Source organism: Corvus hawaiiensis, chromosome 26 (assembly GCF_020740725.1).
Source record: "Corvus hawaiiensis isolate bCorHaw1 chromosome 26, bCorHaw1.pri.cur, whole genome shotgun sequence".
NCBI lineage: Eukaryota > Metazoa > Chordata > Aves > Passeriformes > Corvidae > Corvus > Corvus hawaiiensis.
Window position 1 is genome coordinate 23,364,059 of NC_063238.1, and position 27,322 is coordinate 23,391,380.

The 27,322-nt window shown below is 37.4% G+C and overlaps 1 protein-coding gene across 4 annotated transcripts in view; it reads left to right on the top strand.

Moving 5' to 3' along the window:
- VPS13B (vacuolar protein sorting 13 homolog B) overlaps positions 1–27,322 on the top strand; it is a 438,036-nt gene that overhangs the window by 375,612 nt on the left and 35,102 nt on the right. For all 4 annotated transcript variants that reach the window (XM_048287162.1, XM_048287160.1, XM_048287161.1 and 1 more), the window contains 7 exons: positions 6,559–6,740; positions 8,528–8,877; positions 15,066–15,227; positions 24,857–25,012; positions 26,356–26,619; positions 26,771–26,854; positions 27,022–27,197. In XM_048287162.1, the coding sequence (XP_048143119.1) occupies positions 6,559–6,740; positions 8,528–8,877; positions 15,066–15,227; positions 24,857–25,012; positions 26,356–26,619; positions 26,771–26,854; positions 27,022–27,197 (1,374 nt within the window). The remainder of the gene's footprint in view (positions 1–6,558; positions 6,741–8,527; positions 8,878–15,065; positions 15,228–24,856; positions 25,013–26,355; positions 26,620–26,770; positions 26,855–27,021; positions 27,198–27,322) is intronic.

The window sequence follows — 27,322 nt, forward strand, 5'->3', positions numbered from 1 at the left end:
CTACTGAAGCGTTTGAAGGTAAATAAACAGAAGAGAAAGAGTGAAGTCAAAGGAAAGTGCCTTGAACTGACACCTACCTGTCCAGAGGCTTCAGAGTCACTAGTCCTGATACTTTTGTTGGCCTGGGAAATTCAATAATAGCTTTAAGAAGTGTGGTTTATACCTAGATGCACTAACAGTAGACTGGAAATTTAAAGATTTGTGTAGGTCAGGGTGAACTCCCGAAGCCAGAAACCTGTGAGATATACAAGAAACCCTCTGATTTCAATCAGAGGAGAGAAAAAGTTATATTCCCTGCTTCAGCAGTGTTTTTAGTTTGAAGGCATGGGTTTGCTTTCGTGAGACCACACCTGGAGTACTGTGTCCAGTTCTTGGGACCCCAAACTTAAGAAGGACGTGGACTTGCTGGAGTGATTCCAGAGAAGAGCTACAAAGATGATCAGAGGGCTGGAGCACCTCTCCTGTGAAGACAGGCTGAGAGACTTGGGATTTTTCTGTCTGAGGTACAGATGGCTCTGAGGAGATCTTAGAGCAGCCTTCCAGAGCCTAAAGAAAGCTGGAGAGAGACTTTTTACAAGGACATGTAGTGATAGGGGGGGATGGATTTAAGCTGAAAGAGGGCAGGTTTAGATCAGATATTAGGAAGAAATTCTTCACTGTGAGGGTGGTGAGGCACTGGAATAGGTTGTCCAAAGAAGCTGTGGATGTCCCATCCCTGGAAATGTTCAACCAGGCCGGGTGGGACTTTGACCAACCCAGTCTAGTGTAAGTTATATTCCAACACCTTGGCAGGAGTGTTGGAACTATGATCTTTAAGGTTCTTTCCAATCCAACCCATTCTGTGGTTCTATGATAGAAATTCAAACTGGTCTCTCTAACTCCAAACAAAGCTGCACTGCAAGCTTTCATAAGGATGACTGCAGAAAGGACTGCTGTGGAAGAAGTAGTCCTGACCAGTCAGCAGTGATCCTTCTCAGAAAAACTTAATGGGCCAAAACAAGAGCAGCTGTTCCTCAGATATGAGGCTTTGATCTATGGTGTTTGAGGCACAGTGGCTTTTTCTTGGAGACAGAGCAAACATGCCAGTCACATGTCGCTGACCTGGAGATTCAGAGACAGTGCACAAGCATTGAAATGTGTATGGTTACAGCTGCAGAACAAATTGAAGGTAATGGTTAAGCCCTAAGGGATCATGTTCTGTTAAAGGGAAGCCTTGTGTAGGGGGTGGTGATGTAAACTGTGGACCTGCAGAGAAGGAGAACCTTTCTAGACATCTAGTGGCTTTATAGGAAGTCCATATTGGCAGTAACTTTGCTGAAACTGTGGCTTCATCAAACATACTGCTACTGGTATGGATAATTTCTTGTCACCAAGCACTCTGAAATATGTTCTGGATTCTACTTAACCAAGAAATGCCAAACTTTCTTGGTTTTGAGAGACAGACACAGTGCCCATGTTGTGGTAAATTTCAAAGTCTTGTTTCTAAAGCAAGCATTTAACATGGGATTTTGCAGACTTGTGGGAAGAGCCTTAAGGCTTAATGCTAGTGCTGAATGTTAAACCAAGGAATTCTAACACTGAGGGATCTGCGAGAGCAAGAAGCAAAGGCTGTATAAAAGTTGAACCTCAGTTTTTCTTTAGACCCATGATGATTTGACATTAATCACATGCTGAAACTGTATGATTGATTGGCAATTATAATACACTATTAATTGTAAAGTATAAAAAGTTAGTCTTGTTGAAGTTTATCTTCTTAGTTTGATGTTATATTTTGGGTCAGACTCTAAACCCTGCCATATGCATGCAGCTGCTGCTCAATCATAATATTTTTTCCTTAAAATTCTGCAGGGGTTTTTTTTGTGGTAACCTCTATGATATGCTACTTATTAATAGCAGAGAGCTGATCCCTTGTGGTACTTTATTATTGATTCCTAACATCGGTTATAAGGTATGAAATTTAGGTGTCTCATGTGACATGAAAAGAAGGTTTGTGAGATGTGAATTCAGCTGATATGATGAGCAGTAGCTATTGGGGTGAAATACATCAACCAGTAATGAATATGGGAATATGCAAAGATGTCATGATTTAAATCCTATGGTATGCAAGCTTTTCTGAGATCTATCAGGAACTAATTGGAAGTATAAAAATCAAGGAACTATCTGGTGAAGGGCATAATATATACATGTATGTTGTTTATTTTTGAGAATTTTGTATCCCATTCATATATATATATGTATATATAAGGTTTACATGAACATTTATGGAAGTTTATTCAATGAATGAACAAATTTGAACTCCTAAGTGAAATAATGTAGCATCTCCTTGGGGATGTAGTACAGTGTTTATGAAAGAAATCATACATGCCATAAATGACTGTTTATGGAAAACCTTAAAACAGGGGATTACAAGGAAATTATCACAGAATAAATTATTTTTATAGGTTGCATTTGCCTATTGCAGGACTAACAAATCATAATTGAAATTACTTTTTAAGCTCTGTTTGGTTGGTGAGACACTAAAGCCCCTTCCTTGTTTGGTTGGGAATGATTTATAATTTTTTGTTTAAATGAGTTACATTACAAGATGTTTTATATATTTGTGCATCTTCTGTGGAATTTAAACAGTATTTTTATAATTACTGACATACTAATGTGAAATAGTAATAGAAAGTGCCTTAAGATACAAACCATGAAACAAGTACAAAAACTTCTAAATAAGCCTTAAATTGCTACTTTTTAAAAATTCGAGTGAGGAATCATGATCATGTTTCTTGCTAATTGTTTCAGCTTTTATTCAAAGTAAATGATGTACTGGATTTTGACCTCTAACAATTTGGGTTCAGACCAGCATTTGAGTCATAAATTAAATGAGTTAAGTGGTCTCTTTCTTCTTCCCAGTGGATATTTTCCCATGTTGTAGTTTCATCACAAATGGCAGTTTTGGTTTAAATATTCCCCTCTTAAAATAACAAGAATAATGCAGGTCACTGCTAAGTCATTGTTCTCGGTTGCCATATATTTAACTTACACTGCTTTGCATGATGTGAAATATCATAATTTATATGACTTCAAATGTAGGTATTTTCTATTTTAAATATTCTGATATTTCCCAGCACTTTAAAAAAAAAAAGGAAGAGGGAAAAAAAAAAACAAGAAGATGAAAAAAACTCTGGTATTGAAGTCAGGTCAGTTTTATTTTGAATTTCCTTGATTTTGCCACATCCATCCTGCAGCATGATGTACCAAACAAAAGCAGTAGAATTTGGTTCTTCCTCTTCTTTTGCAGCTGAAAAATTGTGGACAGTCCACACTGCATTTTGTAGCACCAAGACAGCCAGGCAGTGTGGGGGTGTTTTTGTATTGTATGCACTTGATGAACAAATTTTGATTTCACAATCACATCTACTTCCGATATTAGTGCTCCTACTGTTGTTCACCAAGACTTAATAGAAATTTTCCTGTGTTTTCAGTTATCACTGCTTTATTTGCTGTTTATGCACAGCATGTGATAAAGGTCTGTGGTTTTTATTTCTGTGCTCTCTGCAAAGTCAAAGAAGAATGTGGCAGTGCTACAGGTCTGATGGAAGTGTACCTAAGCAAAAAGTTTAAATGGGATTTAATTTAAAATCACAGGGTCATGGTAGTGACTAGAGTCCCTCTTTAAAAACTGTATTTATATTATGAGTTTTCGTTACAGTTGGGTTTTTTAAAGGAAATACTACATTAATTTGATTGCTGCTTTTATTTTATTTTGTACTGTAGCTGGTTTATACTATTACAGTATTCTTATTTTCATGACATGAGGGCTGTAATTCTGGATATGATTTCTGGTTGTGTGAAAATCAAATGAACCCCCTCACAGATAAAACAAGTATTCAAAAAAAGTCTGGGCAGATGGGGAAAACAGTGATGAAAGATCCTCATTGTATTTCCTTTCAGATGGTTCCTACAAGGCTATTTTCTCTCTGTAGAGACTTTACCTTCTTAACCGTGGTTTAGGATGCACTGTCCTGCTTCTCTCAGTCCAGCACTGACAGCGCTTGTCCCTCCCTGGCAGGAGTAGAGGATTCAAGGCCAATTCTTTCCCATGGAGCAGCATTGTCCCATCCTCGTTTGCTGTTTCTCTCTGGTTTTAAGCATGTGGTTGGACTCTGAATTTTGCAGGGAATTGTTTCAGTGGTGGGCCTTTTTGGTTTCTAAGGTGACTCCATTAGGAAACAAAAAGCAGCTTTGAATCTTTTTGTTCCCAGCATTTTAACTTGCAGAGTACTACCTCTGTGTGGTCTGTTGCTTGTGGGGCAGAAAAACTGGAGAAAAATATGGCTAAATGCTTTACATTATCTCCCTGGTATGAAGCTCCTGCCACATTTCCACATTTCCTTCTGCACCAAGCATGTCCTGTTGCTCTGTCATCATGGTGTTTATGAGTGAGAAATTACAAAAGTTCCACCACAGTAAAATGCTCAATGAATAAAAAGCAGATATATAAAATTTGACTGAATAAGTAATTGGAAGGTTTTGTTTGGTGTTTATTCTATGAAAATATGCATCTCCAAAACAGATAAAAAGAAATAAAAATGCTTCATCACTGATAGACGCATCAAGAAGTAGGTTTCTGAAGAACAGAAATAGATATTTTCAGAATAAACATCAAATATAAGAAATAAATATCAGAAATAAATCTCCTTCCTCTTTACTGCAATCAGTGTTACAGCTGTTGATGCTAATTAAATCTTAATTCAGAATATCAATGTGCAATTAGTTTTTTTAGAAGTTCTTCATAGTTTGGTTAACATTTTTTTGCACTCATCTACCCTTTTCTCTGTTTTCATTTCATATGTTCCTGAATTTCTGCTTCTAATCAAAATGCAATGAGCAAACAATCTTAAAATATTAATACTTGCTATGAGAGAACTAACCAGTTTCAAAGATTCAAAAGTACTTAGTTGTCTAAATCAGCATATGAATTTTCGTCCTTTTGGATTTGCTTCCTTGCTTTGTTCCAGCAATCTGAGAAATATCCATGGCAGAGCAAAGTAAAGCATCCCATTTCTCTGACTGTGGTCCAGTCCCACAGATATTTTATCATGTGCACACAAAGAATAGTTTTATTTCCAAAGATGCCAGTTCTCAAAAGGCCTACAGCACTGTTTTTGGAAGGTAAACAAGCAATTTAAACATGTAAAGAAGCACAGGAAAGCAGCTAAAATTCTAATTAAGTCATTTATGTTTCATACCTTAGTGACCTAATCCATTCTTAATACCCTGTCATGATTCTTTGATAATTAGCTAATCTTGGTTGGGTTTTACTGCTGCATAAGTATTTTATGTCCATAAGTTTTAAGATAGAGCTGTATTTAAGCTCTGTAAATAAATACTACACTAGATAGTTACTGCAACACAAAATAATACTGATAAATTTACCTATCGATGGAATTCCATGTATTTGCAGCTGAACATTTTGAGTACCTTCTATATTTGTGCATAATTTTGAAGTAAAACACATTGCATGATGAAAAATCTGGTCCTAAAAGCATAAGATATGTTGCTTGGAAAGCCATTGTTCAAATTTAAACTTACGTTTGAATTTAAAATATCTTTAAAATGTCAATGGAAATGTATTTGTGGTGTTTGATAAAAACGAATGACTTTCTGACAAAAATATTAAGTTAACCTTAGTCCATCTTTCATTAAATTTTATTTTAAAAATAAAGACAGTATTTGACTGATACGGTCGTTATTCTCTTGAATGAAATCTAAACTTTTAAACTAAAACTCTTCAGAGCCAAACTTCAAAGGGAGTGCGAATAAGGAACCTTAAGGATAGTTTTGGCTTAAATTAGAAAGTTTATTTGTACTTCTGTGGTGTCTTAGCAGCCTATAGAATTGTGATGTTGTGTTAGTTTCTCTCAAGAGACTGAAAGATAATGCTTGGAAATTCATGGTGTTAGGAGCGCAGCTATGAAAAAAAATCATAGAGTGGAACTTTAAATGAATAGTTAATATGTTGTAATACATGCTAGTAAAGGGCTCCAGTCTGAGCTTATAACACTTGGAGATTCTTTTTGAATTCTGATTGTAGAATGAGAAGGGCAAAGGAAATAAAGCTTACATAGGCTAGGGGTTCGTACACAGAGGCAGTTTGATGGTTGCAAGTTGGTTTCCTTAAAATCAAGTGAGCAAAGAAATCATTCTCTTGACCAGATAAACTTTCAGCTCATTCTTATAGCTTTAATAATGATAATATACTTTGTTTAGCTATTTCAACAATTAAAGATACCTGGCATATTTTGGTTTTATTTTCTGCAAATAGGCTTCGGGTTTGTGGTTCAAATATTTGTAAATTGAAAGTGCAGTTTGATAAAGGCATGGAAGGATTGCAATCTTGTCTGTTATGTTCTGCTATGGAAAAAGTACAGACACTGACAATTAAAATAAATTAAAATAAAACCATGATGTTGTCTGTGTCAGAAAATGCATGTGGAACATCATCAATTCCTCCTGTAAGGTGGTAAAATCCTGGAAGTGCTGAAGTACTACTTTATCTTCCTTCTGCAGCTCAGAAAGTGAATCTGGGTCCCAAAGCACATGTGATCAGCTTGTGACCCCCACGGCATTAGCAGCTTGTACCAGGGTTGACTCCTGTTTTTCTCCTTGGTTTGTGCCATCACTAAGTGTGTTGATCCAATTTACCTGTTTGGAAGTCCACCTATGCCATCATCTTGATCAACTCGGCACAGGTATGTACTGCTTTATGTCGAATAATAAAAACATACAGTTCACTGATGCTGGTTAACCACTCTTTTGCTCTGTGTGGTCCCCATTTCCTCATTCAAACAGGTATTCTTGAAATAAGCTATCACAAAGAGTCGCCACTGGCCCAGGCTTCAGAGTGTGATGACTTGTGTGCACTGAGCCAGTCCCCACAGCCGGCAGTGAGGCTGGATGAGCAGCCCCTTCCTGCCACCGGAACGGGTAACTGTAGAAGCCGTGTGTTTTTCATAGTCTGATTAGGGACAGCAGGTGCCACTTCACTTTTGAGCCATCTTAGTGAATGAATTTGATCTTTTACATTTTCCAGCATATTAACAGTACTATTAAAATACTTGAAGATTTTGCAACCCCCTTAGTAAGAATTCCTTGGAAGAGCTCTGAGAACTGCAGATTTAAGTTATTTCAGTTATGATCACTTTTGGAGCTACATCTGGTTTTGTTCAGTGCTCTCTGTCATTGCATTAATGGCAAATACATTCCAAGAGATCCTTAGATTATTGTCCGATTTTCAAATGCCACGAATGTTTTCTATGGAAGATGGACAAACTTCTTGGATAATTTTGACAGGGCCAGCTATCTTTGTGAGTAGTTTTTGTGTTTCTGCAAGTATTATAATATATTCATTATCAAATCATCCTAAGACTGACATTCAATGACTAGAAAATAATTTCTTCTCTATCAGCTACCTCTATCAGTACATAATCTTCCTCACTATTACAGTCCAATTCCAGATGCTCAGTCTTTAAAACTACATATACTGGAAAAGGCAAAAATCAGATTAAAATCAAACACAGCTGGTTTATTTCTCAACAGTGACTGAATTTATGCTGTTGTTACTGTTGTTATAGCATCTCAAGGCCTTAAGTTTTGGGGCTCCTTTGTGCTATGTTATACACAAAGGGAGCACAAAACTTGTTGTATCCATTACACTTTTGTAGAATAACACGGCTTGATCCTGGATAGGGATGAGTGTTTTGGTTCCAAATCTGTAGAGCACTAGAGCATATGCTAATTTTAAGCATGTGAGTAGTTCCAGCAACATAAATAATAACATCAATGGAAATATTTGCATGCTTAATGTTGCACAAGGGGTGTACGTGCTTGCAGTGTCTGCTGCCTCAGTGCTCAGCACTTTGCACGACTAAAACTTCAGTGAATGCGGTAAGATTTTTTTTGTGATAAATTTCTCATGCTTTAGTGTCAGGATATTGTTTTGTTTCATTTCTAGAATTATGGGGTTGTATGTCACATTTCAGTCCGTTTGTGGTCTTGAACTGTCCGTAATTGCAGCAAAGACAACTTCCAGTGTGGAGCCTGTTGGCCTGCACAGTCACATGTCAGCAAATACTATATTGCTAATTTTTATTGTGTTTGTAATGTGCTATGTGTGGAATATCATATACACCTACTATAGCAAGAATTCTCACAGAAATATGGTCTCTATTCCAAATAGGTGGCAATCAGAAGCATTGAGCAGTGTGTAGATAAAGCAGTTTTGCTGGCTGGTCCATTTAGCATGAGAGGATTTTGGTTTGCAGATACTTTCTGTTTGCAGGTGCTATTAATTATGATACTGTTTAATATCTGACAAACAGTGTGAACAGGATTCATTTCAGATTTCAGAGATGTCAACTCTTTAATGAATTTACTTGTTTTCATCTTATGTACAACAGTAAAAACACAATTTACAATATATACATACCGAATGCAGCAATGATGATGTTCTAGTCTTGTTTGTTCTTCTACTTTTCAGCACCACCAAAGTTTCTGCAGCCATTTTTATCTGATAAGAACATGCCATCTGAACTAGAATACATGATAGTTTCCTTTGAAGAGCCTCATGTATATCTTCGTCAGTGGAACGATGAGTCAGTGTTCCAGGAGATCCAGTTTTCGACTCGAGCTGACTGTAAACTTCTGGAGTGTCGAAATGTGACCATGCAGAGTGTTGTGAAACCTTTCAAAATCTGGGGGCAGATTGCTATTTCCAGCAGCACAGCAGGAAGGCTGTTGGACTGCACGATAATGGTTGACCCTATTTTCATCAACTTTGGCCAATATGCACTTCATTCTCTAAATACAGCAATTCAAGCTTGGCAACAGGTATGCAAATAATGAGAAATAATATAGCTATTGTGATTAATTTAATAGCAAATTAGAATATCAACTGCTTTCATTAAAAATATTCCAAGATTTAAAAGCTCTAACTTACACTGATAGTGTTTTTTCCTAATAAACATTAATTCTACAGTAGCAGTGAAAATTAGGAGAAAATTATGTAAAGCTAAATGTAGCCAGAACTACCTGTGTTTCAGTGAAACTACATGGATTTATATCAGAATAATCAAAGACCTGGTCTTGAAATGCAAAATATTCCATTAATTTACGAAAAGGTGAGTGCCACATGATACATCAGCTCAGCTCAGTCTGAGCAACTGAGCATATTGTTTCCAGCTACTACTTCCATCCTTATTGAAGTTCAACACTAGTTTCACATTACATTCTGTGCAAGCAGCATTAATGGCTGAAGCCAGTCCCACTATAAGAAACTTGCTTCTGCAATGACCCCTCAAAGGCCTGTAATTCCCTTACTTCACTACAGCCTTGAAATCAAATCATTCTCTTCATCTGCCTGAAGACCTATGTGGAGCCTGGGAATTAATTACCTATCATGGCACTACAATAACAAAGCCCCCAAAAAAGGACAAAGCATCTGTTTTATATCAAAAAATTCTTTTTTAAGGGCATTCCATGGTTTTCTTGTTGCAAAAGGACATTCATAAAACAAGATCTAGTGTGATTTAAATCTTTACAGCTGGCTCAAATATCAATGTGAACAAAAATCTTTGTAGCTCCAATTTCTGTTTTTTGTCATATTTTGAACAATGCTTTTAATAAAAAACAAACATAGAAAGTATAAGAGAGCCCTTGGTAGGCTGTTTAAAATATTTCTGACTTAGTACTAGTCCCTCATCTAAGACATGTGTGGCAACTACTGCAAAATGGCCTTCAGAAAGGTCAGTTTCCTCTTTGGATGGAGGAAAAAAAAGATCTCTCAGACATAGCTATACATATAAATAAAATATGGTGCATAAATATTTAAATGTTTTAAACCACATCACAGTGTGAATGACTGACTGACTACTCTGTGCCTTGAAGGAATATTCTGAGTTGAAAAAAATTGAATTGTATATTTGATTAAGTAGAGCCATATGTCGCATAGTATATTGCTGACAGGTACATTCTATGAATAGTTGGTACTGATTTATACATGGATTTGGCAATGTTAACATGAGCCACAGGAGGATATACTTCTGTAATTGTTGCTGTAATTTTCTCGTTTCCTCTCATGTCAGGGGTACTTGCCACCATGTTCTGATGTGGTGGGTATCTAGCCCAGAGTATTTGAGATTAAAAACTTTCATTGCTTTGAAATTAAGGAACAGTTAGCACACAAGTGGGTTCAAAATGGCTTATTAAATTAATTGTCGCCAAGATGTTCTTTATGTGACTTTACCTCCAGTTTGAGGGGGTTGGCATGCACTGCATGGGGAAGGAATAAATTTCCCAATAGTAAGTATTGTTTGATTTTTGCTGTTCACACAAAATGAAATATAAATGCTACAAGTAGAAGCATGAATTTAATAACCAGGAAAGGTTGTTTGAATTCTCCACATATTTTTTACTGGATTAAAATCTGCAACAAGTGATGTTGGAGTCAATAGACAGATAGATGAAGCATGAAACAATTTGGCCATGCACCTTTAGGTCAGGAGTTCAGAATTAACAGAAGCCTCTGTCAGTGTCTTTGTTTCCTGGATATGGACTGTTTTTTGGTGGTGGTGGTTTTTTCAGTTGTTTTTTTTCTTTTTTTAAATTAATTAATGGTGAACATTTTGAAAGTGGATTAAACCTAAAAAATACCAGGCTTTATACTTCTAAGTCACATGCTGAAAATCTGAGAGGATTAGCACTTTTTAAAAACGGTTTCCCCTTTTGACATATTTCACTGTCTAATCTGAAATTCCTGTTTAACTACAAGCAGTAACTGGCTAATGCACATGTAAATGCAAAGCTAGAGTAATGGGTTTAATAATTAAAGACCTGACCAAGGAGCTTCAACATTGTTATTAATTTAGTTTTATTATTTAATAATAACACACAGACTATCAAGTGAGGTAGAAAAGGCATGTCTTCTGTGAATATACATGTGGTAGAATGTGTGGTGGTTTATTCCCTTTATTTGGGCATTTAAGCCTCCATGAATTGTTTTACAGCTTTAGTGCTTTGAGATATCTAGAGACAGAGGGTCAGCTGAGAAAACAGCTCCCCAGGTATGGTATGAAGTGTTATTCCTGGGAAAAAGCTTTTCCTTTGTGGTCTCGCATTGCAACTGTTTTCCTAAACTCCTCAGAAATTGGAAAAGCTCCTGTTTTAAACCTGTTTTAGACCACTAGAACTTCTTTTCCTCAAGATCTGCATGGTGCTTTTCTGCCTTTCTGTTGGCAGTTGCGTAAGTTTTCTTAATGAGCTGGGATCACTCAAAATTATGTCTGTGATCACTGTCGTTTCCCCATCTTTCTACCATAAGCACAAAGAACAAAGGGAAAAGGATATGGAAGGTTTCTAGCTGATAATGTCAGGACGTTACCATGAGAGTGAAGTTTAAAGAATCCTAAGGAAAATGTTCTTTTCTCTTAGAGGGGCTTCAAGGGAGATAAGAAGTTGCTAAAGACTTTCTGTCAAAAAAACATTACTAGGTGATAGAGTGTGTGAGAGTATGTGTGTGTGTGTGTGTGTGTGTGTGAGGGAGAGAAAAAGCTTGCACTGGTCTTTGGTAGCTTGTGAAGCACAAAGAAAATAACTTTGCGCATATAAAGAAGCCTAGGCTTTTATGGTGTGGGTTTTTTCCAGATCCAGAAATGCTTTGAAATAGCTGTGAGCTAAGACACAAGCAGAAAGTCCTGAGACAGGGAAAGCCTGGCGACAAGTATTATGTGGGATGTTTTTCCCCGTCTCTGAATAGAATTCACAAAATATTTGAAAGACCAATAAAGGAGAGACACTTTCCAGGCCTCTCTGAGAGAAAAGAACAGCTGAAAAATGATCTAAAGAGGGGCAGGAAATTGTCCCTCAGGAACTGACCCTAATCTGTATCTGATTCAGGCTGTTAATCTTTTGCTGATTCTTTTGATTTGCTGTTTTAATTCAGAGAGGGGTTTTTTTCCTAATCCACACTTAGGTGTTTTCAGCTCCTGGAGTCATCATTCAGCCCTTCAGCATCATTGCCACACAAATGTCTGGTTCTATTTGGTTTTATTGTGCGTGGTTTCTCTAGACATTGTTTTATCAGTCAAGATTTCTTCATCCTTTTGCTGACTTTTTTTTTTCCTCCTTTTCTGCTTACTCTAGAAGCTTCTACTATCAGACTTCAGCAGCAATGTGGGATCCAGTTCCCTGTGATTGGTGCAGGGTTCTGCTGCAGATCCCCAAGGACAAAGAAGCATGGGTTTCCTAGTAGCCACACTGAGCTAAAGCATCCTGAAGCTTCCTTGATGTTCCTTTAGTCATTTGTTATCATCCAGACTGGAGGCATCAGTAGCTTTCTCTTAAGCCTGGCAGCACAGAGCAACACCTTGTTATGCAAATCTTGGTGTTCCTTGGTTAAAAATTTGGAACTATTATGAAATGGAGCCTAAAATACCTCTTTCACTTAACTTTGAGAAGCGTTGCTGTTAAAAGCATTGGATTCTAGTAGCAAATCCAGCTTTCAAGACTAATGATTAATGGCAGTCATTCATCAGCACCAAAATGTGTGCAAGTCTATTAATAATTCCTGATAGGATAACATTCCCTGAGCAGAATTTAGAAGTTATATGCATGCCAAAAACTTGCTGGACTCTCTTTTCCCTCTGGAAAATGCGAAAACCTACAGTTTGTGTTTACTTACTTGAAACTAAGTTAGCCAGTAAGCTAAAAAGAAGGAAGTTCATCATCTTATGGCATTGTTCTTTCAATCTCTGTGTAATCAGCAAGAAAATGTATTGGAGTGAAAAGAAAAAGCTTTTCTTAAATTCCCCTGGGATTGTGTATTGGTTTGACTCTAACAACATGCTGAGCTCTGTGGATAGTAAATCCTCCCTTTTAAAAAGAACATTTTGCAAAGCTGTAACAGGAAAAAATATATATTTGCGGTAGACTTAGGGGTATGTGGGTATGGCAGCTTGACAGTAAAAAGTCATAGATCCTCCACTAGAAAATGCCAAAATAAACTCTGCACTCTGAAGGGGCACTGTAAATGTCAGCCTTTAGCACACCCAGATCTGCTACTGAATGTGATACAAGCATACTGCTCTGTAATGAGATTTGTTGCTTGGAAGAAGTGCAGTTTTGGTTGTGCTCACCTGGCTCCTGTTTCACAAAAGATTCCTGATCTTATGCAGAAAACGTAATGAGACTTGGGAAGAAGTTTTAATCTAAATATTCTCATGCTAAAATATTCCTAGGGTGAATAGTATTTGCACAAATACTTCCAGGTGATCATTCTGACATTTAGTTAAAAAAGGAATTACAGCCTGCCTTGATTAAGGACAAGAGGCAACGGACACAAACTGAAACAGAGGAAGTTCCATCTGAACATCATGAAAAACATCTTTACTGTAAGGGTGACCAATCACTGGAACAGATTGCCCAGAGAGGTTGTGGAGTCTCCTTCTTTGGAGATACTCAAAAGCTGCCTGGATGGGATCCCGTGTAGCTTGCTCCAGGTGAACCTGCTTTAGCAGGGGCATTGGACTAGGTGACCTCCAGAGGTCCCTTCTAGCCCCAGACATCCTGTGACTCTGCCTGTAGATGCACCTTAGGTTGTTCTGGAGTAACCAGTAGTGAACATGCATTCAAGGATGCTAAATTGAACATACCTTGCACACTTCACTTCTCAGGAGAACTTCCATGTGCCTCACCCAGTAACATGCTACAAGCAATGTACCAGACTGCTTTTCATGGATAACTGTGACTGCATAGGGAGATATGAGGAAATATTTCTCTCCCTCTTATTTGATCTCTGAATTTCTGCAGGCTTCCAGGCACATTGTTATCAAGGAGCTAAGGGACCTGTATGATTAGAGGCAGGGAAGGTGCTGGCTTTGTTATGTCCATTTAAAAGGTCCACTGAGAGAGCAAGGAGGGGAAGCAGAATCAGCTCTCAAAAGCCATGGAGGTTTTATAAGTTAGAGACAATGTCATGGGAAGAAAGTATGAGAAACAAGTAGCTGAGCTATGTTGTGAAGAGGGAAATCAACCAACAGAAAAATATTGTCATAACAGTGTGCTAGGAAAGATGGGTCAATTAAGAGGTAACAAAAACCACAAGAAGATGAATACTTAGTGTTAGAACCATTAAATTGTATAAAGACTATCCAAATGTTGGGTTTCTTCAAGTAATTGTTGTCATTGCTACATAGTTGCTTGTCAGTGGAAGGTGCCAGCCCACTAGTGACTAGGGCAGAATCATCAGTCACACTGTGACCTCTCCCATACAGAGGATTATAGTTCGTGCCTTCAGGGGTGGAAGACCTGTAGCTGTGGCAATTTTTATGACTATCATGTAGTCTCATTGTGTCAACAGAGTGACAAGCAGCCAGACAAAAAGCAGGAGATGGATGGAAAGTTGCTGGAGAAAAAATACTGTAAATCTAAAATACTTTTAAAACCCATGATTTTTTAAAAATTTTTTCCTATTAAATGCCATGATGCATTTTCAAACTAGCCTCATGGAGCTGTGAAAATACTTTCCTCATGTCTCCTTTTTTTTCTTTAATTGTCTTTTCAAGTGTTGTGGTATCAGGAAAGAGGGAGTCTTCTGCTGATCCACAGCAATATTTCAAAGTAGAAGCAGAAGTTGGGGAAGAGGAGCTCAGTTGTCAAGCACTCAGAAACCTCTTCACGCCTCTCTGCTCAGCCTGTTGTACTCTGTCTGCCCTATGTAATATATCATTTCCCACAGAATTTAATGTTGTTGATGGTTTTTACCCAAATTAGAAAATTTCATTTTTATTGTAGTTTTAAATCTTTAAGAGTTGCATTACAGAAACATAAAGTAAAATATTTTAAGCCTTAGGATATATTTTGTCAACCCAAAAACTAGATTTTGCAGGGAGTACTACGAGGCCAAAGCTAAGCAAAGAGATCTTGAATTTCTGTGTTGTAATACTTGCCACTGGGCAGGCAGCTGCCAAATGTCCTGCAACTGACATTGCATCTTACTGGCTTTCATATCCCTTTCCTTTCAGAACCGATGCCCTGAGGCAGAGGAGTTTGTCTTCAGCCATTTCGTGATCTGTAATGACACCCAAGAGACGCTGCGGTTTGGCCAGGTGGATACTGATGAGAACATTTTGCTGGCTACTCTCCACAGCCACCAGTACAGCTGGCGGTCTCACAAGTCCCCACAGGTATGTCAGAAAGAGCCCTTCCAGGGCAGCATTTGCTAAAGCTGATGGTGGCTTTATGCGCTGATTCTTTGGTTTTCTCTGTGGTCTCAACTATCTCTAAAGCTCCAATTCCTTCAGGAGTCACACACTGGAGGTGCAACACAGAGAAAAGGTAAACAAAGTGTGAGGAAAGCCAGGAGTCTTTAGAAGTTACTCAAGAGTAGAACTGGATGTGCACTTTTTATAAAACCAAGCAGTTGTGTGAAGCTTCTGAAAAAAGGAAGGACAGCTTGCCAGGTTTCTATTACTAAGCAATCAGTGTTTACCAAGATGTACATTAGAGATTTGGGGAATTTTTTTAATTAATTGTTTTTACCAGAAGCATCTGTTCACTGAAATTGTTTGCAGAACAGGGTCAAACTGGACAAAGCTCTCAACTTGGTGCTTGCCTTAGAAAATATTTGAAATTGTCAGAAACACCCCACTTATATAGTTTAAATAATACAGTTTCTGGGTTACTGGATTTTTTTTTTTTTTTTTTTAGGATAAACACTGAAACTGAAATAAAATATTTTTAAACTATCAAAAGGAAGTATTTCAATGAAACTATAGAATCATTTAAGTTGGAAAAACCTTTAAAATCACTGAGTCCAACCCAGTACTCCTAAGTCCACCACTAAACTATGTCCCTAAGTGCCACATCCACACATCTTTTAAAGACTTTCAGGGATGGTGACTCAGCCATTCCCTGGGTCGCCTGTTCCAGTGCTTGACAACCCTTACCGTGAAACAACTTTTCCTAATACCAATCTAAACCTTCCTGGCACAACTTGAGGCCGTTTCCTCTTGTCCTATTACTAACTGTTACTGGGAGAGGAGACCAACACTTGTGTGGTGGAGAAAAATAGACTTCTCATCTTAATTGAAGACAGGGCAAGAACTTAAACTGAATAAAGTGTTTATGAAACAGCAAACCCATTTCTTCTCTTTTCTTAGTATATACTCAGCTCCTGCTGAGTACGAAACTACAGACCTATGCCACCCCATTTGCTGAGCAGTAGTCCTGCCATGAAACATTACTAAAATTTTTACAGATCCTAGGAGGAATGTAGTGAATGGAAGTTCCTAACTCCTCTAGAGCCCCAGGAAATACCAGTCTTAGCATGTGAGAAAGAAAGTGAATTTTGAATAGTAATTCTAAACGGGAGCTATGCCCACTTTCACTGCTGACAAGTTGCAAGTTACACTGGGAGGCAGAGATGGTAAATTTGCTGTGGTTTTCATTCATATGTCAGCTGATGGATATGCAAAACTACTGAATTTTACATGATTGTGGTAATCTGTGCAGAGCAAATTCTGCCAGAGTAAACAGTTGCAGCTGACACTGAAGTCAAGGTGTAAGTTAAGAGGAAGCCAAGCTAATAAAGGACCATCTTAGCCCAGCAACAGAGGAGCTGTTATAAAAAGTGTGTGCTGGTGTAGTAGTGACAGAGAGAGGCCTTTGGAGACTTAGAGACCCTGGAGCACCATACGTCCCTTTCCATGTTTTCTCATACACGCAAAATGCCTGTGATGCTTCATCCCACAGGCGAGCAAACCAAATGGTGACTGTGTTCTGTGCAGCTGGACATGTGTCAGAGTGTGAGACAGGATCCCCACTCATCAGGTGACACAGGATTACAGCTGTTGTTATTGCCTTTGGTTGTGTGAGGGAGAAAGAAAGCTGGCTAAGTGTGACCTCTATTTCATAACCAATTATCATTTGCGTTTGTAGCAACGACCCAAAATTATATTTAAACCTTTTCATAAATACATGGAAGAAGAAGGAAATATTTAAAGCAATGTAAATAAACCCAGAACTAAGTAAGGCTTTATTCTTAAAAATTTGTTACATCCATTTTCTGGTTACTTACGTAAAATTATTCAGTTGTGAGAATCCTCATTTTAGATTGATCTATTAAAGATGTAGTTCTGATTATGGTGTATATTCAATAATGGTGCAAACTGGAAAGAGTTTTGAAAATGAAGATTATCTCAAGCAAGTGAAAAGTGGAAGAGTTAAAATGACAGCTCATTACTGATACTTTCTCTTAGTTGCAACTGAACTGCTAAAAACCACCAGCAGATATATATATATATGGTGTTAGACATCTAACACCTGGAAAACTTAAGCAGTGCTTTCAGTCACAGACTTGAGCAGTTCAAAACATTCCATTTTCATGGCTGCTACGTAACTTTCTTATTAAATGAAAAAAATAAAAGTGCATGGTGAGAAGTGGAAAAGTCCATCAGAAAACCAAATCACACATAAGGGAGTGGGTGAGGTGACAGTAGGAGCTTCAGATTCATTTTTCAGATATTCGTTCTTCAACTAACAGTTGATGATGTCAAAGGGTTTCCCCATTCTGTTTTGTTCTGATCAGATTTAGATTCACTGAAGAATTGGGCTGATAAAAAGTCAGGAGTGTCATGATGGATTCCCATGTCCCAGGAGATGGCAAAGCTAACAGCTCACTCCTGACTCAGCCACACTGCTGGCCAGCAGGCTCTTCTAGTAGGGAGGTTATACCTCCCTTGTCCCAACCTTTGGAATAATTTCAAGACAATTTCTGCTCTCTTAACATTTTTAAACAGCCATGTCTTGCTGGGAAATTTAGAGACTAAAAAACAGCACTGAGGTAATTTCACTGAAACTGTATGGAAGCACACACTGTTGAGATAGAAACAAATTTTCTTTACAAAGCTCTTGTAAAGAGAGAACCTTGGCATTCCCCTGTAAGCTTATTCATTTGGTTATTGCCAGTACGAGTCATTGTAAATACAGCATGCTTCAGAATGGCATTTCATCTAAACAGTACAATCCTTTGTCATTTTAAATTATACAAAACAAGTTTGTTTAAATATTATTACAAATGTTGTTGTGTACATTTTTTTAATGATTAATACAAATCCTTGAAATGAAAACAACAACTCAATCAAGACATCAGGTTGTCCGTGTTACACTGTAGCACTTTTCTAATTGTTTCCATGCAAAACCATCTAGAAGCTTGTTATCCAAAGGTCAGAATAATGCCCAGGCAAGGACAAACCCTCTGAGTGTCATATTCATGGAATGCTGGATGACTTCATAGTTATGAAATTATTTCATTTCTCATGATAATTCCTGACTTGCCAAGTTAGTGAATTTTAAGAACTCTGAGAGCAGATTGTAAGATAAATGTGAAATAATCCATACTTCTGGAGTCAGGGACTTCCCTTCAGGCATTAGTTCATACTTGACTTACTTGACTTACTCTTGGGGATAAAATGAGTTAGGACAAGGTCTTAGATACCACATTCTCTTACTGGGAAAGAAAACCAACTTGCACAACTTTGGCTGGCTCATGTTTCTTGTTACACAGGCACTAAGAAGCAGCGGTTGCCATGAAATACTTTATTTAACCTCCGCAAAATGTTTTTTTAGTATGGCAAGGCAGTTCAGTTAAATGAAAATAAATAGTTTTAAAAGGATTGTATTTCTTTTACATTCACATCAATAAAATTCTCCATTTTTCTTTTGCTAATTAAGCATAGAGATGCGGTAATTGCCCATTTAAATTATTTAACACAATTAAATATATATACACCTAAAATATTTTTAACAGATAGTTTTATAATGCTTTATTTACATTTAGAATTAGTTTTATTAATAATGGAACTATAGGCTATAATTTGAAAAATTCAACTTTTTTATGTTACGAAAACAGCTATAGCACACCAAGGGTTTGGATTTATCAGCTCTTGATGGTGTCCCTCCAACTGTTTGGCTTAACTTAAAGCCCCTTGCTTCCTTCATTTTTTCCTTGCCCAGATCCTTTACATTTCAGGGAACCTAACCTTTCCCTTTTAAGTTTCACTCTGATTCCTGCAAGTCTCGCTAGTTTGGCTAGTATTTCAGTAATAAGTCTGAGGTCCGATGCTCACTCTTCTACACCGCTCCATCCCCCACATTTTCCTCAGATTTCATGAGGTTTTGCCCCCCCTTAGGGATAAGACACCCCCAACTATATAGTCCCTTTCAGAGTTGGGGTAGGTCCAAAATTGATGATATTTGAGGCTTTAAGCAATTCTATCTAAAGCTGCCAGATCTTGTGAGTTCCTTTTGCAGATTTTAATGAAAGTTAGAGGTCTGTAAGATATCATTAAAAGGGAAGAGAAGATACATCATTCTTGTGCTCTACAGACAACACTGGCTCCTACATTATTATTGGATCCAGTCTGTACTCCTTATCTTGATCTTCACATTGTTTTGTGGGATGGGCCCCAGTTACATCAAAAGTCATGTTTGTCTCCAAGACAGCTGTGTTTTTTAGATGAACTGGAGCATATGATACATAGGGTGAAACTCCGAAGTTAGAAGAGATCAGATCTTCCTAGTAATTTACTCAGAGTTAAGGAATTCTGTCTTGAAAGACAGTAGGCAATTGGAGGGTCCCACTAGGGATGACAGCAAATGTAAAAACCAGATACTCATGTGAGAGCCCCCTGAATGTGTTCTGCAGAGATTGTTTGCTTATGAACAGACAGCAGAAATTGGCTATAACATGCTAGTTATAACTAATTGTTTTCCCCACACTCAAGCTTCAGCAAAGTCCTCTGAGGAAGCACAGAGTGATGGATTTAAGTTCGTTTGTTTGCTTTGCTTTCTATGCAAAACATAGGGTTGCATAGGAGAAGTTTTTAGAAGTAGCAGCTCTCATACTTTTCTACAGTCTCCTTCGAGGGTTACAGTAACAGTTACCCATTTTCACTTTTCATCATCTTTAACTTGAAGCAGCAGATGTAATGGAGAAAAATCAGTTCCTATGTTGAATTGGGCAATGACATCAATGAGAATGTGGTTATAAATAAAATGTATTTATTTCTTATCAAAGTAAGTAAATACGCTCTGTCATTTTATTGCTACTTATATAGAATTTGAGGGAAAATATGTCTATCACTTTTCTGATTATACACTTACAAAGTCTTGAGTAGATATTAGTATTGGTTAGTACATTATTAATACCTTCACTGGAACACATTTAAAATTTTTCTTATTTTAGGTAATATGTCTGTGAACACTGTCTAAATTTTATAAACATACTTTTTAAAGGCTACTATAGTTTAACAAATAGTGAATTTGCTATTTAAGAACCTCCTCATTCTTCTACAAAAAATGACTGAAGCCAAATTTTGATTCATGTTGCACGTCCAGCAGGATCATTGTTATTTATTTCCAAGTTGCGGTTCTTTCAAATATTGGGTTATATAATGTGTAAAATTATATGCAGTACTCTGTAGTTCAAACTTAGAAACTGTAACTTATATATCAGTTGTTATTGAGATATTTTCCCATTTTACTGTTTAGGTATGTTACAGGTTCTCTGAACAATCTCTTGTACTTTACATAATCCTCCCCAGGTCATTTAGAGAACAACATCAGGCAAAAAAAGTTGTATGTTATTTTACACTGTTCAAGTAGTGAGAAGAATGCTGTTGCTTTTTTGGGGGGTCCTGCATTCTAATGCTTATACTATATTACATGTAATTGAATTTCTAGATATTATCTGGGGCAGATAAGGATTAATAATCTGGTTACTGTTCCTTAACCAAAAGACTCTTCTTCAGTGTGTAGAGTGAGTTTGTATCCGTGAGGTTGAGGTCTGCTTTGCAGGTTATGTTGAGGTTCACAACATCTCCAGGAGCCCCCAGGGTCAGACTTTATCTGTCAAGTGTGACCTTTTTTCTAGTAGTCAGCATGCGAGTAGTGGAAATAGCCTTTTTCCATGCTCTGTACTGGCTTTCTGTCTTACAAGGGCAGATGGCATTGAACTGGCCGTATCTCCCAGGTCACATGAGAAAATGAAGCCAAAATGAAATTCAAGCTGTTTTGGTGGCACTGCAGCTGATAATGTGCAGAATAAATATTTCATTCACTGCTTTTCCAAATACTAGTTGGTTTTATTGTTGTAAATCCTAATCCTAGTCAAGAGCCACCTTGTATTGTGAAAACAGTAAAAAATACAAATCAAGCTTCTCCTTTAATTTTTCAATTAAAAATTTCTTTGGCTTCAAGTCTTAGAATTCAGCTCCCATCCCCAGAGCTACATTTCCTCCATGCTGCTGCATTATCACAGCTTTTATTTTACTATCTTCTGTCTTTTAAAATAACAACTGCTTCCACACCATTAACCAGGTCCTCACTTGATTCTTCCAAAGCTCTCAAGAGTTCATAGCGATTACACTTGTTCCCCCCAAAAAAACCATGTTCTAGTTTTACTTAGAAGACAAATACAATCTAAAGAATCTTGGTGAAACCAAGCTAAATCTGGTGAATCTACAAGCAAAGTAGAAATCAAATTTGCATCACTAAGCATTTTGAGGGCTCAAGCTTTAAATTACTTATACAGCTGGAAATTTATGCCTTTTCTGGACAGGCTCTCTCTCTTCTTAGTCTCACTTTTAATCTCCCATTTTAGTCCTCATGCCTTGTCATATGACACTCAGCTTTATTTATTCAGATTATATCCTTCACTCACACATCTAGCTGAAAACCTAAGTAAATTTTGAGGAGCACGTAGAAACATTCTGTGAAGAGGCATGATAAAGATATTCTTTATTTTAAAGATAGGAGCAGCTTCATCTTAGTCTACCTCCCTTGAAGTAATTTCTATTCCTCTCAAAACAGAAATCCATAATGGCTAAGAATTACAAATCCAAGCCCCAGCCAAGTCTAGTCAAAACAAAACTCTCTGGGTTATCTGCTGGTATATTTCCCTGACAGAAAATGCAGAAATCAAATATTTACATGAATGAGTGCCTATCTTCACGTATACAATAGATAGTCTGTTTAAATTCTCTCTCAGCTACAAATTTTCACTTATCACTGGATTGTATTTATTAGAAAGCTTTGAAGTCCATTTTTTTGTACCTTTATGCAATGACTTCTCTTTTCTCCTAATATACGTCCCATACCTCACTATAGTTGTTGAACTTTTTTGAACAGAGTTTCTAGTAAATTCTTAGAATTAGCATAAAGCTTGATGAGTGAAAGGGAGTTAATGGCAATTATTACAGATCTGTAGTATCAGGTCCGTTTGATACCTGTTTGGTCAGAGCGAGGTGCTAATAACACCAAGGTTGTGGGTTCAGTCCCCATATGGGCCATTCACGTAAGAGAAGGACTTGATGATCCCAGTGACTCCCTTCCAATTTAGAAAATTCTGTGAATCTGTAAACCTGTTTTCTGCTAAAATAATGCTAATGTCTGATTACTTCGTTCTCTAAAATCACTTCCATTTTTATTTCCTGCCATATATCTCCGCATCACTTAGTGTCATTTGCTAATTATTTCTAGCCATCTTTTCCAGAAATCTCACATTTAAATAAATTAATCATCCAGAGATCCTTTTTTGTTTTCGTGGAATGCATGTTTCTTGGCTCAAAAGTACATTTATACAGTACCCAGTTCTTATACTCTTAGATATTAGATATCTTTAAAGTAAATTATGAAGGCTGTAAACTTCATGTTTACCGGTATGCAAATTGTATGTTTGTAAAATAAGAAAATGCCAATATATGATAGTAGCTTTTCTTTATTTTTCTTTCTGAACCTTGAAGTTAAATGCAGACTAATCGTTGTGCTACAAGAAAATTAGTAAGGCAGCATTTGGGAACTAATGACTGCTCAGGGAAAGCTGACAGCATGTTCCTTGGGAACATTCAACTCGTGAGCAAAGCTGTTTATACAGGGTGGGAGACATCCTAACGTTGTAGCTACATGCAATTACTAATCGTCAATTATGGCATTACATGACATCTATCTTTGGAGAACACAGTATTTTGTGGACCTGCAAGCTGAGACTGACCACTTAAGTACCTTTTCTCATTATTTGGCTGTCACTTCCAGCTACCATTCTCTCCAAAGTAAACAGTTTTCTTATTTCTCCTAATTTTCATATGTGATGAGATTTATTCCCAGCTGCCTCTGTAAGAAACTGAACGTATTCCAGCCACTGCAATTGGATTTTTTTGTTGTTTTCTTTTTCCTTTTCTGTAACTAATACTTCAGAATCGAAGTGACATGTTTGTTTATGAGTTTGACTATCCTAGTGTATAGCCTCCCTCAGCATAACCTTGAATAGAAAGCTGTGCCCACATGTGTGTACATCCAGATGCCTGTCCTCGAACACACGGGCACGTATCAGCCTTTGTGCTTCCAGCATAAAACTCATTTGAATCTGAATGCAACAGTCATCACTCTTGCAAATTCAAAAGCCACCCACTGAATGGATGTTATTGTTCTGTGTGTAACTTGTGCTGAGGATACCACAAATTGCAAACAGGCTACTGAGTTGTAATATCTTTAAAAGTTACTGCTGTGGTTGTTTCTTAAAACAATGAAGGAAACCCCAACATCCAGCCCTTCATTGAAGTCCAACTGACCAGACCCATGGTGAATGCTATCTCTTTCTGGAAACAAATCATGGAAGAACACAGTATTTACAAGTTCCAGTTTTTCATAGTATAAATAATCAATCTTTGGGCCTGATCCTGTTCTCAGTTACTTAAATTAATTAATGACAGATGTCCAAAATCAGAGTGAAATTCAAGCCTCAAGAGAGAATTCCCACAAGGCCTTCATATGACTGTTTTAAAGAACTTAAGTGATGCTTAGGCTCTGTGCTGGCCCTCTGCAAAGAATAAATTTTACCCAGAATGCTTATTGCTTTGATCCCTTATATATAACTCACATCCTTAAGTTTGCACAGCCACAAAAGATCTATACAGCGCTAAATAGCCAGATCTTCAGCTGGTGTAAATTTATGTAACTTCATTGACCTACATGGAACAGTACCAATTTTCACTACTCGGGCTTAAAGAATCTCCATGGGACAGAGGTAAGTGCGTATGGTGGGTAAATGGATGAAAGGCTCTTCAAATGATGAAAGACTGTATTGCTCTGGAAGTGATTTAAGTTAAACTGGAAAAAAGCCACTCCTTTTCCGGAATAAATCACATAGGGAGTATAATTATGCAGTTAAATTTCTTCTCATGCAGTCAAGCTTGAACTTGCCACCACATTTGTGTAAGAAATGAAATGTTTCCATCTCTCAGCAATATACCACATTCTGCATTTAACACACACATACATGCAACCTATTCATGTCCTTCTTTATTTTGAAGGGAAGGGTGTTTGTAATTTTCTGTCTTATTCTGAAGGCAAAAATCTGGCATGGGCCTGTGTTCCATATCACCTTGCTGGTAATAGAGTGGGTTTCTAGAATAATTTCAAAATCAGTGAAGAAAATCTCTTATTTCCTGTTTTATGCTCTCTAGTCTACTTGCCCCTTTTTTTTCTGAACAGTTGTGTGCCTAGATGTTAAATATACTGTTAAAGCAGGTAATTTCTAGAAATGCATGATTCAGAGTCATTTTATGGTATTGTTTCTTCTTCTGATTGTGTCTGAAATCAGAATTACAGACTGAATGGATCATTCAGACAACTGGTGTGCTTAGCATTGCTGAGATTTCAAACCAAGAATATTTCTCTGTCATGGGAATTTATATCCTACTGCAAGGCACTTTTTTTTCCTGGTTATGTATTGAAGTAGTAACTTCTTTCTTTCCAGCTGTTACACATCTGTATTGAAGGCTGGGGAAACTGGCGGTGGTCTGAGCCATTCAGTGTGGACAATACAGGGACCTTTATTCGCACCATTCAGTACAAGGGCCGGACAGCATCGCTTATTATCAAGGTTCAGCAGCTCAGTGGAGTGCAGAAGCAAGTAAGGATTTGATCCAGTTAGGAAAAAATAACATGAGTAATTTAAACTGTTGCCTATTCATGAATTAGTCACTTTGTTATTTATTTTCTCCTACTGGGATCTGCAAAAAACAAGTATAGCAGTCTTTGGGGGCTATTTTGGGGAATTTTTACAACTTTTTTCTTCACTTTGGTGTTGATCTTAGCATTTAAAAGCTCGGTTACCAGCACGTATTTTATATGCTCCTGTAAACATCCCTTTGCGTGGTTCATAAGTTCTGACAGTGCTAAGTTACACAATCTCTTACATGTTTTAAGCTCTTGAGAAACAGATTTTTTTCTTAATTTTTTTAAAGAAACTGTTCATAATATATTCTGGGTTGTAATTCAGGGCTACATATTTTTTAAAGAGAAAGAATTACCAAATTAACATTTGAAAATGAGCTGCTGTGCAGTAATAACTTTCCATTTACTATCTTTGTAAAGAGATGTGTAATAACACTGCAGCTGTTCTTCCTGCATTGGCAGAAGCCAGAGCATGTGGTGGACAGAACATGCTCAGCTCATGGACGTGGCAGAGCGCCTTGTGCTGCACAGCACAACAGCAGTAGAGCTAACCAGCCAGGAGCAGTGCCTGGTGTCACTGAAAGCCCTGCTGAGATTTCGCTTGGTGGGCTGTAGCTGTGGTGTGTGCCCTCATTCATGAAAAAAGAAATGATGATGGTTGTACAGGGATACCCATGGAATGGTGTTCCCTGGTATAGCTTGGAAAAAGTCAGATATATTTCTACAATAAACAATTCATGCGTGATGGACAGCAACAACGCTGAGTCTAATTTGGTCATTTTCTAGGTGGGTGCACTTAAATACGGAAACAAGTTACAGTCATTTAATGAAATTGTAAGCTTTTAAACAGCAGACATACTGTGAAAGGTCTGGATCATTGGCTTGTGACGGGAATGTGAGGTATCAGTAGCAACCTTTCTGAAGTACCTCCCTGTGACTGCTCAGAAATGTCTCGACATTCAGAGACCATCACAGAACTCTTAAAATCCAAACCAGAACTGTCAGCCATGGGCAGTACTGCTGAGTTCAGTGGGAAGGAAAGTGGATATGTCACGTGTTTCTTTCAGGCCTGGATACTGCCTTAGCAATATTTCAAGCATTTTAGTGCCTAGATTTCTATGAAATTGCACATATATTTGGCCAATAAGAATAAGGTTTTACCAGTCACTGCCTTCAGCACTGCTTGGGAAAACCTAAAGTAGGGAGATTATTCTTCTACAGGTTTTCACTCTCTAATTCAATTTTGACTCTTTTTTTCACAATTGTTTACATATGAGCTGTATTTTTTGTGTGTTTTAGATCCTAATCTGTGGAAGACAGACAGTCTGTAGTTACCTTTCTGAAAGTATTGAACTGAAAGTGGTTCAGCATTACATTAGTCAAGATGGACAGGCTGTTGTTAAAGAACACATCAACTGCCTTGCAGCTAAGCAGAAATTGCCTTCATATATCCTAGAAAACAATGAGCTCACTGAGTTGAGCATGAAATCTACAGGAGATGAAGACTGGTCCCAAGATGTACGTTTAAGTTCTAAACACACAGAACACAGCACTGTCATTCAGGTATGGCTAGAAATGGGTATATGGAACAGAGCACTAAAAATGTCTGAGAGAACTGAGTACTCGCATTTAGACCTCTATTTGATATAATGAAATAGTGAATGTTATCATCCTGAAATAATGTTAATGTAATGCTGATCTTTTCTGCAAACAGGTACCATCTTCAAAGAGTTCAATTACATATGTGTGGTGCACAGTTTTGACTTTAGAGCCCAATTCGCATGTGCAACAGCGATTGGTAAGTACATTTAATGTCTCTGAAATCTAAATGTTTATGCCTTACATGTCATATAATAAATTAAGGTCAGAATGACCCGCTGTAAAGATTTATCAATAGTTTGTTTTGACAGTTGTAATACTGAAATAAAATTGGCTTTAAATCGGTGTATTCTTTTCTTTTTATAGATTGTTTTCAGCCCTCTTTTCATTGTAAGGAGCCATCTTCCAGACCCTATTATCATACATGTAGAGAAAAGAAGTCTGGGACTGAATGAAACACAAGTGATTCCAGGGAAAGGACAAGAGAAAGCACTGCAAAATATAGAACCAGATCTTACACACCACCTGACTTTTCAAGCCAGGTAAAATACTCATTTTCCTTGAAAATGGTTCATTTGTGTGGAAAAGTATGAATAATTTGCACTTAAACTTCTTCTGCATTTTTTCCCCAAAGTATGCTGTGGCAGAACAAGCGTATGTAGCCTGA